Source organism: Hypomesus transpacificus, chromosome 10, assembly GCF_021917145.1.
Source record: "Hypomesus transpacificus isolate Combined female chromosome 10, fHypTra1, whole genome shotgun sequence".
Lineage (NCBI taxonomy): Eukaryota > Metazoa > Chordata > Actinopteri > Osmeriformes > Osmeridae > Hypomesus > Hypomesus transpacificus.
Genome location: NC_061069.1, coordinates 6,407,332 through 6,420,207, shown reverse-complemented (window position 1 = coordinate 6,420,207; position 12,876 = coordinate 6,407,332). Strand labels below are relative to the sequence as shown.

The following is a 12,876-nucleotide window of genomic DNA, read 5'->3' as shown; positions in this document are numbered from 1 at the left end:
ATACTATATTTATGGGCACACAATTTGACTAGGGCTTACCGGGAATGGAGGGATCAAAAATAACTGGTCTTTCTTTGACCTGGCAGGGCTATTCATGGGCACAGATGTGCTCCAATAGAACATCAGATCACCCTTTAATGATAGTCATAGCAAGAAACCATGCATCCACTGGGTCTTTTAAATCCAATCAAACAATTCCTGTCAAGCAATCCAGCCTCTCCCAGGATGACCATGCCAGACAGGGAATAATACCTTCTACGACATCTTTTCTTTCTTGACTTTGTTTCTTAAGATATTAATGATACAAGAACTGATATAAAGCTGAGTGGTTTATGGGGAAGGTCACAACAAAGAGGAGAAGCACTGGCAATTCCATTTCCAAGTCGCCATCTGTAGAAAGAATCTGCATTGGGTTAGAACTCTGTTCCCAGCGGAAGTAATCAATTAAACCGAATCCTCTGTGACCAGGTCTACTGGGGTAGCAGGCTAACAATTTCGATGACATTTGATGTCATCAATGCAAAAAATAATCGGCTTTCATTTAAAGAAAGCCAAAACATTTCAGATGAAATTCTGAACTATCTGGGCACTAACTTGTGAGAGACTTGGGGGAATAAGATGGCAATCTTCAAAATGTAGGTTGTGTGTGGTGACACCTGAAGTTATGCAACTTTTTGCTACTGGTTGGTGCTTAATAGATACAACAAAGCTGTGACACCAATTTCAAAAAAAAAAAAAAATAGCGAGTGGTACAACATAGACAAAACACCATCCTGTTCTGCTGTTGCACGTCTCCATTTTCAGTTGAGTGCAATTTTCTTTCTCATGATCAAATTCTCTAATGCTGCTTACATCTGTTAATCTACCTTTATCCAATATAAAACATCTGCCTCAGTAACAATGACAGATTTACAACAAGCACAGGATATTTCCATAGTATAAAGTCCAGCAGCAATCACAGAGTCCTGCTGATAACACAGCGAGTCGTCAGACACATCACCACCTAGGAAGTTTGAGTCAATGCCAGTCACAGATATCACAACGCCACTGGAACTGGATGAGCCTCCTCCGAGATCAGGAGAAGAAGCGATCAGTATTACAATCAGGCAAAGGGGTCAAACTGGGTCAGACTGGAAGGGGTGTGAGGGGGATTATATTGTAAAGGAGGTAATTGAGCAAATTGGTCTTTTCGTCGTTCACTGGGATGTGAGTAAGTGAGTCAATTTGAAACCGGATGCTTTTTCTGACTTGTACACAGGCTTTTATACAGACTTCTTGTCAGCTACAACTACAACATTATTAGTGGTCAAGCAACGACATACAAACTGGGGTTTGAAACAACTCATGTGACTTTACATGACTATGGTCCACTGTACAAACAATACAGTCAGCCAGTGTAAATCTATCTGAATTCACAAACAACTTAACTAAAAACAAACATCTTGTAGCTTCACACAAAAATGGCCAAACCACCAAGCCTTCTTATTGCATAATAATAAGCATGTCAAAACAAATCCTGAAGCGTCTGTCTCTGGTGTCACCGCTTTCCCAGGTTCCCTTGTCTCATGTTTGCTGTTATACCCTTGAGGGACAAGACTGTGGGTAAGGCCCGACCTTAAACAGAGTGCAGTATTTGTATCCGATGAAACAGAGCCACTGTGGAATTGTGGAATAGCGTTACAGTTGCTTCACAGTGCAAACTTGTTCTCTTGCATTAGATTCTTATACTTGATAAATGTTCACAAACACCCCACTTACATGGCTAAGACACACACACACACAGCCGACTGACAGATTGGTTACCAGCTTATTGGTTTACCTAGGTTTGCGAGTACGGGAATAATCTGTTGTATAAAATCAGCAGAAAAAGGACAGGTAAGCATTTACACCTGAACTACAATGTTATTCAGATTGTAATACTCTCTCCTTAGAAAGAGAGACTACTCATAAATCTACCTACACTGTAGCCTACCAATGTGCAATTTACAAACAACAATTAAGCACCTCACACGCCAGCTAATCCTCAAACATACTTTGGAACCTACTCAATGGGAAGTGACACCGCAAGGCCATTCACTATTCCCACACACATTTTTCATTTAATTTGATTTTTTCTCTTCGTCTCCCTCTCTTGCCCCTTTCTCTGCTCTGTAGTCCTGTCCCTCTCCGCTGTTGCAGTAAAGCAGCAGCAGCAGCAGGATTAGGACTTGGGGTAATCATCATGTCAACTGACGGATTACATTTGGTTTGGCCCTATGCATACATATCTTGGGAGGGGGGGGGGGCTTGGGTAGATTGGAAACTGTGACAGCAATCTATTTTTCATTAGCAACACTCAGAGATGGTGGAATGTCTGTGTGCGCGCATGCGTATGAGACTGTCTGAAAAGAAGCAGGCTAAGTGTGGGTATGGTTGTGTACGCCTGTCAAAATGTGTATGACGTTGGTTTGCATGTGTGACTGTTTGTGTGAGTATGAACCAATGAGTCTCTGAGTGTATATGTGGGAGTTTCATATGGGGCTTGTAACACATGTATGCATGATGCATTGACCTGTCTGGCAAGGTCAGCGTCTTGCCTAACCCCTCAGAGTCAAGGCAGTGGAATGGTATGTAGACAAAGGTTAATAGAAAAGACAGTGGCCATTATAATGTCACTTTCTGATGAGAATCGCAGGAGAAATGGATATTACTGCAACCATAAAGATGATCATTACAGCAATTCAGGGCTCTTAATCTTTAGAACATATAGATTTGAAAAAAGATTGAGATGGCCCAAAGCAAGCAAGCCTGACAAGTTAAACTGAATTTAAAGTACCATGTGTGTTAATATACAGCCTTGGACCAGGAGTAGAAATCTATCTCTCTCAAAACAGAGCGCTCTTCTAGCTCTAGTAAAAAATTGAAACTCCTCCCACACCCAGGTCTATGACTATGGACTGACAGTTGGTGATGGCATTAAAGACACAGAGCTTTTTACACCTTGGAGGGCTTGACAGTAAGAGGAACTGGCATCAAGCCAGCCAGCCAGCCAGAGTGCCCTGGGAAACTCAAACAGGCTAGGCCACATTCCTGCTGCTCAGTTAGTTTCCACAGAGCGTTTGCACTTGGTGGTTCGTCTGTTAAAGCCTGAAGGAGTGTATATCAAATGCGGCCCTCAGGCCTCAGATACTTTCCTCAAAGAGGCAAATTTTACTCCATCTTTGAGTCGAGTTAAATATCCCTGTTCGATTAAGCAAATAGTCCATCATAATTGATGGACAGGTCAATAAACGGGCAATTGCAGTAAGTTCACAGGAGGCCATGTGTGGTGACTAGGGAACATTCTTGAGAAAAAGCAATGCATGTGGCAGCTTTGGTTCATGGACCCTAATAAACAGTAGAACTAAAGGGTTGAGGTTCATAGGACTTAGACAACAAGTCTACCACTTCTAAATTCATTGAAGGGATAGCAGAACCGTTCCAGTGAGTCACAGGAACATGATAGATTATTATTGAACCTCACACGTCTTAACTGGAAAGTGAAAACACCATGCTCTATCTGGAACTGAGGAGGAAGCTTTGACATGCATGACAAAAACACACTGAAATATCCATTAAATGTTTTAGGAGTCTGCAAAAAAAAAAAAAGTATATTTAAGTATTAAATAGGAAAACTATTTCTGATCGTTTCACACACATATATATATATATATATATATATATATATATATATATACACACACACCAACATTAGATTCAAAAGACAGCTTTTAAAAAATCTCTCTCAAAATGTAAAGGACAAATCCTCTAAATTTCTGCAACTGCTCCCAATGTCTATTAAACAGCCTCAAAAGCCACAGTGGGAACTGAGTCACATTTGGATATCAAGACAAGTTTATAACCTAACGTTCCTGTGTGATGACACAGCAGCTTCAATGTTACTAATCAAGAGCAGAAAGGTTCTCACTCACACATTGCCTCATTCCCTAATCAGGGTTCAGAAGATTCACTAAAAGAAGCAAATCATACCACAGCTGACAATACATTTCAGGGCTAAAACCTACCCCTTTCTTACATAACAAATAAACATCTATAAATCCATCAAATGGTTTGAGGTTACAGCAAAATATGGAAAACATGTTGAATGGAATATCTCCAGGTAAAAGCTTAAACTTAAGTAGGCAATCATGATTATGTGCACTATTGATGAGTTGATGTGTCAACTTATTAAGTTATTTCAAAAGTCAATAAATTACAGTATATATTAACGCATAGATACTGAAACATTTCCTTCAAACAATGAATGTTGTAAACTTACCTATGAGTGCCTGGAAAAGATTACTCTGAAAGATGTCAATAACCCTCTGAATTGAGTGTCTCAATTGTCGGTCCTCCGTATGATTAAGCTTTGTCCGATATTCTTCCAAGAGTGACAGGGCTCGCTGTGCATCTAAGGGGAAAAAACATCTCAATCAAAAGACAAAGGAACCACGGCATCTTGAATCAATTCACCCTCGCCAAAACAATGTTATAGGTCCCGAATGAAGTTGTAAAACTGATAGGCCTCCAACTTGTAGCTATTTGCCTGCTTGCAACTATCAGGCTCTACACTACACTACTAGTCAGACTGGTTATATTCTGCATGCATGCAGCATGCTTGCAACATATTAGAGGCAACAAAGCATAAGGTGCTAAACAATTTTACATTGTGGTACAGAATTGTAACATTTCGTTCAATTGGCCACGGTGCAACTGAGTAGGCGTGATTAGCTAGCTAGCGACTAAGAAACACAGGTTAGAAACTGGTAAGCGATCTTGGTGCCCCAAGAGCAACCCACCAGCTCGATGTGACTCAGCTAGCTACTTGCTCATCATCACCCGGGGAAACTATCTTTTACTATTGTAACTATATAGTAATTTAAATCTAGTAACTAGTAATTTTATTGAAAGACATGTAAAATATAGTTTGCCACAGTGTCATTCCAGACTAGTTAGCGACTTGTATGCAGGTAGCTAGCTACCTGCATTAAAAGCTGCCTAGTAGTAAGCTAGCTTGCTAACGTTAGATACAATTAGGTAAAAGCCGCTTACCTTTCTTTCGTACTGGCATGATTAGGCTGGCTCGAGCCAATGTGATATAGCTAGGTCGCTAACCCGCCAGTCGCAGATACTAAATGTGTTAAGAGCACGCGACTGGAACACTTTCACTCTGCTGGTGTCCAATATCAGTGCCAAGGGGCAACAAAATCGCTCCACAATGAAACTGCAAGTTCCGTATGTAAAATTCCCAAAACTAACTGGAAAGAACACGTCACTGTGTTTCTAAAAGAGGTAGCTACAGTAACGTTACCGTTTAAATGTAGGCGGACAGGAGGTCCCTGCAAAAAATGCAACTACCGAGTACCAGCTAGCTGACAGCTGCACTTCTTGAACCTGACAGCGGCAAAGAGGGGACGCCACGACACCACATATGATATAGTCGGTCTTTTACTAACTAGGTCCGACTGCTCGTAAAAATCCATACAAAGCACAAAAATTCCTTTTCAGTCGTCTGCAAAGATCGCCAATCCGTGCATGCCCAGGTGTCCACGCAACTAAGAAAATTTAAGGGTTGCAGCAAGGGTGGCTGGAAAAAAAACTCAAAAACCGCAAATGTAGTTCAGTGGCAGCAATGAACTCGTCCCGTGCCAATGCCACTACTTCTTCTAATCCAGGAATTTACTCCTCGTGCTCTTTTCACCTCAAAATATAAACGTAAACCTTCGTAATAAACTTATTTCAGTACCCCTCCTCCTTTCTCCCTACAGTATGATAGAAAATTCCAAACTTTCCTGCAAAATGGCGTCTTTGGGTTGGAAGTATATCACGTGATTTCAAACTCTACCCTTGACCGCCCAATCATGCACCTTTAAAGATCTTGGAAGAGAAGGAAAGTGAGACTTCAGATTTTCTTGAAGTACAAGGAAGCACTCTAATTACGTTGGCGGAGCCACGGGACAAAATGTAGACTTGGTGAGAGTTTCCTATATCAATGAGATGCATCAGCCGCGGTACTTTTACAGAACCTTTCCAACAGTCTACCATCTATGCAACTTCCCATATTCAGTATATCAGCATTGGTAGATTACATAATCCGTTGTGGTTAATAGTTCAGTCACATAGTCCACATTATCATGACTTCATCTGAACTAGTAGGTTAAAATACGTTGAGAAGTGGATTTCCTTCTGCAGTTTGTAACAAACAGTTACATTCATTACATTTCATTTTTCTCTCTGCACAGTATACAAGGGAGATGTGTTCCCCATTACTTAAAATAGTTTGCTTTTATGTCTGTATTTTTGTGCTCTGTTGAAAATTAGTTGAAACGTCAATGTTGTAACATGCTAAGTATGTTTTTATGAAATAATATAATTTTCATCCAGTTCTAAGAGCTTTTGGAGAGCTAACACTATTCACACAAACATAAATCCAGCTCTGTTTTGACATTTTTGGCATCACATGGTCAGAAGAATAATCTTGTTCTAATGTTTTAATCTGAAATGATGTAGTTAGAGTGTGTTGCTTATCATCAAGCCTACCTCCAGCATGCACTGAAACATAAACGTGCTTTTCTTAAGGCCTACAGTAAGAAATATCATCTCTCAAACAAACATGCCTTACCTCATGCATCTCTAACATGAAAAGATGCAAACAATTCACGCACTGGCCCAGATTAGAAAGCAGTTCTGGTAAAAGAGGGTTTTATTTTTAGATGGCCATGTTTTATGAATGACCATCTCTGAGGCTGGCTCTGTGTAAAAGTATATAAAAGCAAGCCTCTCTTGTGCTCTTCTCTCTCTCTCTTCCTCTCATGTGTCTCATTATCTAACATGCACATGCTATGCGTATACAGTTTTCTAAACAGTCTCGGTAAATGATATGTAGCACACATTGGGGATAATAATATAATTTTACAGTGTTTATTTACAGTGTTTACAGTGACATGGTAAATGTTTGAATATTGGGATGTTATGTCTTTAGGAATACCTTCATATAAGAGGAAGTCCTTGATAATGATTGATATTTCTATCCTTAGAGTAAAATGATTAGTATTGTGGCTAAAAGACATATTTACCCTGTAGATGGTCCTTTATTGTAGGTGTCCTCCTAGCATCAATTGTCTGACCTGTCATTGATTTATGTTAATTAGCCTACCTAAATAAATATGAATTTCACTCATATTCTATTAAATACATTCCAACCACAATACTATAAAGCCAATTTATAACACCATCAGGACAATTGGAATTTGTGACCACTCTGAACCATCTCCTCTATGATTGTATAGTTATACCAAGCGATATGTCTGATATCTGACACTGTAATATGATTACTGCAGATGTCATGTTTTTTTCATCCCTATCGCGACAACATAATCATAATTAATCTTGGCATAAATCTGGGCTTTGGCAGCCATGGTCTTTAGCGCATTCTGTAACACTATAAACAAACACAGACACAAAACACGCACATAAACACAAATACACACACACAAAATCACAGCCAGGTTCAGACGGTTATTGCAGCCATTAATGTTGTATATCACAGCTAGAACTTGTGCAATTTTTTTAAATATGACTTTGTAGAGCTCAGTACACATGTATTGTGCATGTTACTGAATTATGACAAATTAAATGATTTAAATTACAGTAACAAGTCATACAATCAGCATGTTGACACAAACACTAGGTCTCTGTTTGGGGAAAAAGCCAAACTGTCTAACTTCCAACACAAAAATTTGTTTACAGCTGTGGATCAGTACTCGTACACAATGTATGGACTATCTCTCGTAGAATCTTCAGCTGATTGGCAGGAATTGCTTCACTCCTTGCCCGGAATGAGGGTGGGATTGCCTGATAATCCTGTCAAGCCCCTCACTGACCCAAGCAGTTGATGAAAACGCCAGTCGTTGGAGGCCCAAAGATTACGGTATCTCTGAATAGCCAGATGGCGCCCACCAAATCCTGTCCTTACATCATTTGATATGTATGTTAATGCAGCCCCCTCTACAGGAGCTCCGGACGCAGGAGGCAAACCTTAAGGACATCTTGCCCACCTCTTACTTTACCTCCATGAAAGATGTGCAGTGACCCCAAGTCAACTTGTATAGAAGAGCTGAATGAGAAGATAGGAAGCTGCTTAATTGATTGCCATGACTACAAATGCTTAGGGGTGCTTTGTATTAAAATAGCTATGGGAAAAAATGGTCTGGAGAAAGTTACATTTCAAATGTGAGTGGTGTTTATGTGTTTAATATGGTGCTCATTTAAGTAAATTAAATACTGTGAGACAGGATTTAAATGGAGGATGATTGAGCCCAAGTGTTAACCTGTGGTATCAAGTATACAGTTCACATTGTATACTTTTCATACACAGTAGTTTTTCATAGACAGTACACTCATTGTAGACAACATACAGCACACCAGGCAGCTTAAGCACTGTTTTGGATTACAATTCTACATTTGTTCAGGGAAGGTCATAGTGGTACAATAGTGTGTCATGGCATTACTCCACTAGACTGCTGTCAAACAGTGGCATATTGTATGTCAGTGAGTGTAGACTTTAAGTGGAGGTCAGTGGGGCATGACACTGGTCATGACCTGTTATGAGATACTGTCTCTTCTCCAGATGATGACTAGGGTCATCAGATATATAACAGTCCATTTGTGGACACTGATAATGAAAATACATTTTATTCAAAATCATTAAGTACCATCTAAATGTTTCCACTGTGTCTCTTTTTCTTGTTTCCTGTGTCTCTCCCCCTCCCTCTCTATGAATTTGGAATAAGTGTCCTTTATTTGTTTGTTACTTAAACTGATCCCTGTCATGCCTGACAGAAATAATCTGAAACAATGGACTGAATTAGCCGGAGAGTACAGGGGATTTGTTCTACAGTACAAGACAGAAATAATGCAGCTGCTACTGTAAAAGATTAGGATGCACATTTAATTACAGAATGCAACTCTATACTCGATGCAGTAGGAAATAGGTAACAACACCAGGATGACGTATGGTCAATGAACCAGAGACAATACTGGTGAACAAACTTGTCAAAAGCGTGACTGTAAGACATCCAAAGATTGACTACAATATGTGAGTATGCATGTGTGTATAATTTAATGTGTAAGAGTTGATGGTTTAGGGTTAGGGTTAGGGTTAGGGTTAGGGTTAGGGTTAGGGTTAGGGTTAGGGTTTTTCCCCTCCTTGAGTCACCACCTTACCGCGGTGGAGGGGTTTGCGTGTCCTAGTGATCCTGGAAGCTATGTTGTCGGGGGCTTCATGCCCCTGGTAGGGTCACCCAAGGCAAACAGGTTCCAGGTGAAAGACCAGACAAAGAGTGGCTCAAAAAACCAACCATGAAGAAATACAACAATGGTTCTCAGTTGCCCCTGCCCGGAAGCGGGTCACCGGGGCCCCCCCCTGGAGCCAGGCCCGGGGGTGGGGCTCGATGGCGAGCGCCTGGTGGCCGGGCCTTTTCCCATGGGGCCCGGTCGGGCACAGCCCGAAGAGACAACGTGGGACCCTCTTCCAGTGGGCTCACCATCCGCAGGAGGGGTCATGGGGGTCGGGTGCAGTGTGAGACGGGCGGCGGCCGAAGGCGGGGGCCTTGGCGGTCCGATCCTCGGCTGCAAAAGTTAGCTTTAGGGACGTGGAACGTCACCTCGCTGGCGGGAAAGGAGCCTGAGCTGGTGCGCGAGGTAGAGAGTTTCCGGCTAGATATAGTCGGCCTCGCCTCGACGCACAGCGTGGGCTCCGGAACCAGTCTCCTTGAGAGGGGCTGGACTCTCTTCCACTCTGGAGTTGCCCTTGGTGAGAGGCGTCGAGCTGGGGTGGGAATACTGGTTTCCCCTCGGTTCGGCGCCTGTACATTGGGGTTCACCCCGGTGGACGAGAGGGTAGCCTCCCTCCGCCTTCGGGTGGGGGGACGGGTCCTCACTGTCGTTTGTGCTTATGCACCAAACGGCAGCTCAGAGTACCCACCCTTTTTGGAGTCTCTGGGGGGGGTGCTGGAAAGCGCTCCTCCTGGGGATTCCCTCGTCCTCCTGGGGGACTTCAATGCTCATGTGGGCAATGACAGTGAGACCTGGAGGGGCGTGATTGGGAGGAACGGCCCCCCCGATCTGAACCCGAGTGGTGTTTTGTTGTTGGACTTCTGTGCTAGACACGGTTTGTCCATAACGAACACCATGTTCAAGCATAAGGGTGTCCATATGTGCACCTGGCACCAGGACACCCGAGGTCTCAGTTCGATGATCGACTTTGTAGTCGTGTCATCGGACTTGGGGCCGCATGTCTTGGACACTCGGGTGAGGAGAGGGGCGGAGCTGTCAACTGATCACCACCTGGTGGTGAGTTGGCTTCGATGGTGGGGGAGGACGCCGGTCAGGCCTGGCAGGCCCAAACGTAATGTGAGGGTCTGCTGGGAACGTCTGGCGGAACCCTCTGTCAGAAGGAGCTTCAACTCCCACCTCCGGGAGAGCTTCGATCATGTCTCGGGGGGGGCCGGGGACATTGAGTCCGAATGGGCCATGTTCCGGGCCTCCATTGTTGAAGCGGCTGACCGGAGCTGCGGCCGCAGGGCGGTCGGTGCATGTCGCGGCGGTAACCCTCGGACCCGGTGGTGGACTCCGGAGGTGAGGGATGCCGTCAAGCTGAAGAAGGAGGCCTATCGGACTTTATTGGCTGGTAGGACTCCAGAGGCAGCTGATGTGTACCGGCAGGCCAAGCGGAACGCGGCTTTGGCGGTCGCGGAGGCAAAAACCCGGGCATGGGAGGAGTTCGGCGAGGCCATGGAGAATGACTTCCGAACGGCTTCAAAAAGGTTCTGGACCACCATCCGGCGGCTCAGGAGGGGGAAGCAGTGCTCTGTCAACACTGTATACGGTGGGGATGGTGCGCTGCTGACCTCGACGGGGGACGTCCTGGATCGGTGGAAGGAATACTTCGAAGACCTCCTTAATTCCACCAACACGCTTTCCGACGTGGAGGCAGAGTCTGGGGACATCGGGGGGGGCCCTTCTATCTCTGGGGCTGAGGTCGCCGAGGTGGTTGAAAAGCTCCGCGGTGGCAGGGCCCCTGGGGTGGATGAGGTCCGCCCGGAGTTCCTTAAGGCTCTGGATGTTGTAGGGCTGTCTTGGTTGACACGACTCTGCAACATCGCGTGGACATCGGGGACAGTGCCTCTGGACTGGCAGACCGGGGTGGTGGTTCCCCTCTTTAAAAAGGGGGACCGGAGGGTGTGCTCCAACTTTAGGGGGATCACACTCCTCAGCCTCCCTGGGAAAGTCTATTCAGGGGTCCTGGAGAGGAGGGTCCGTCGGATTGTCGAACCTCGGATTCAGGAGGAGCAATGTGGTTTTCGTCCTGGCCGTGGAACAGTGGACCAGCTTTATACCCTCCGCGGAGTCCTGGAGGGTACATGGGAGTTCGCCCAACCAGTCTACACATGTTTTGTGGATTTGGAAAAGGCGTTCGACCGTGTCCCTCGGGGGCTCATGTGGGGGGTGCTCCGAGAGTACGGGGTACCGGATTTCCTGATCGGGGCTGTCCGGTCCCTGTACGACCGGTGCCAGAGTTTGGTCCGCATTGCCGGTAGTAAGTCGAACTTGTTTCCGGTGAGGGTTGGACTCCGCCAGGGCTGCCCTATGTCACCGATTCTGTTCATTACCTATATGGACAGAATTTCTAGGCGCAGCCAGGGTGTTGAGGGGGTCCGGTTTGGTGACCTCAGGATCGGGTCGCTGCTTTTTGCGGATGATGTGGTCCTGTTGGCTTCATCGGGCCGTGACCTTCAGCTCTCACTGGAGCGGTTCGCAACCGAATGTGAAGCGGCTGGGATGCGAATCAGCACCTCCAAATCTGAGGCCATGGTAATCGACCGGAAAAGGGTGGAGTGCCATCTCCGGGTCGGGGAGGAGATCCTGAACCAAGCGGAGGAGTTCAAGTATCTCGGGGTCTTGTTCACGAGTCAGGGAAGAATGGAGCGCGAGGTCGACAGGCGGATCGGTGCGGCGTCCGCAGTGATGCGGGCTCTGCATCGGTCCGTCGTGGTGAAGAAGGAGCTGAGTCGAAAGGCGAAGCTCTCTATTTACCAGTCGATCTACGTTCCTACCCTCACCTATGGTCACGAACTATGGGTAGTGACCGAAAGAACGAGATCGCGAATACAAGCGGCCGAAATGAGCTTTCTCCGTAGGGTGTCCGGGCTCTCCCTTAGAGATAGGGTGAGAAGCTCGGTCATCCGGGAGGGGCTCAGAGTAGAACCGCTGCTCCTCCGCGTCGAGAGGAGCCAGCTGAGGTGGCTCGGGCATCTGATTAGGATGCCTCCTGGACGCCTCCCTGGTGAGGTGTTCCGGGCACGTCCCACTGGGAAGAGGCCCCGGGGAAGACCCAGGACACGCTGGAGGGACTATGTCTCTCAGCTGGCCTGGGAACGCCTTGGGGTCCCCCAGGAAGAGCTGGCGGAAGTGGCCGGGGGGAGGGAAGTCTGGGCCTCCCTGCTTAGGTCGCTGCCCCCGCGACCCGATCCCCGGACAAGCGGCAGATGACGACGACGAGTTGATGGTTTTACTTGTGTCCCAGACATGCACGTGTGACTTTGACTGTAGCAATGCCTGCGTGGGGTGTGCATGTGTGCTTGCATGTGTGTTTATGTGGATAAAAAGGGTTCACTAACCCATCTGTGCAAATATGTACAAATGTGTGATCAGAATGTTGTTCATCTCATGTCCTGCAGACCTCGTGACTCGTGAAGACACATTATTAAAATGCTCTGTCCACATGGTCACAGCCTTCTGTGGTGTCCAGGGACCATATGCCTCAGGGCTGTCCTCCTCGGCACAGCCCTGCTGGGG

General features: G+C 45.5%; 1 protein-coding gene across 15 annotated transcripts in view; it reads right to left on the bottom strand.

Annotated features, from left to right (window-relative positions):
• dlg1b (discs large MAGUK scaffold protein 1b) overlaps positions 1–5,840 on the bottom strand; it is a 64,288-nt gene extending 58,448 nt beyond the window's left edge. For 9 of the 15 annotated variants that reach the window (XM_047027831.1, XM_047027832.1, XM_047027834.1 and 6 more), the window contains exons 1-2: positions 5,071–5,840; positions 4,298–4,429 (exon numbers count right to left, since the gene is read on the bottom strand). In XM_047027831.1, the coding sequence (XP_046883787.1) occupies positions 4,298–4,429; positions 5,071–5,089 (151 nt within the window). In that variant the 5' untranslated portion in view covers positions 5,090–5,840. The remainder of the gene's footprint in view (positions 1–4,297; positions 4,430–5,070) is intronic. The other 6 variants (XM_047027840.1, XM_047027841.1, XM_047027843.1 and 3 more) reach the window with 1 other exon arrangement.
• Between the last annotated feature and the right edge of the window lie 7,036 nt (positions 5,841–12,876).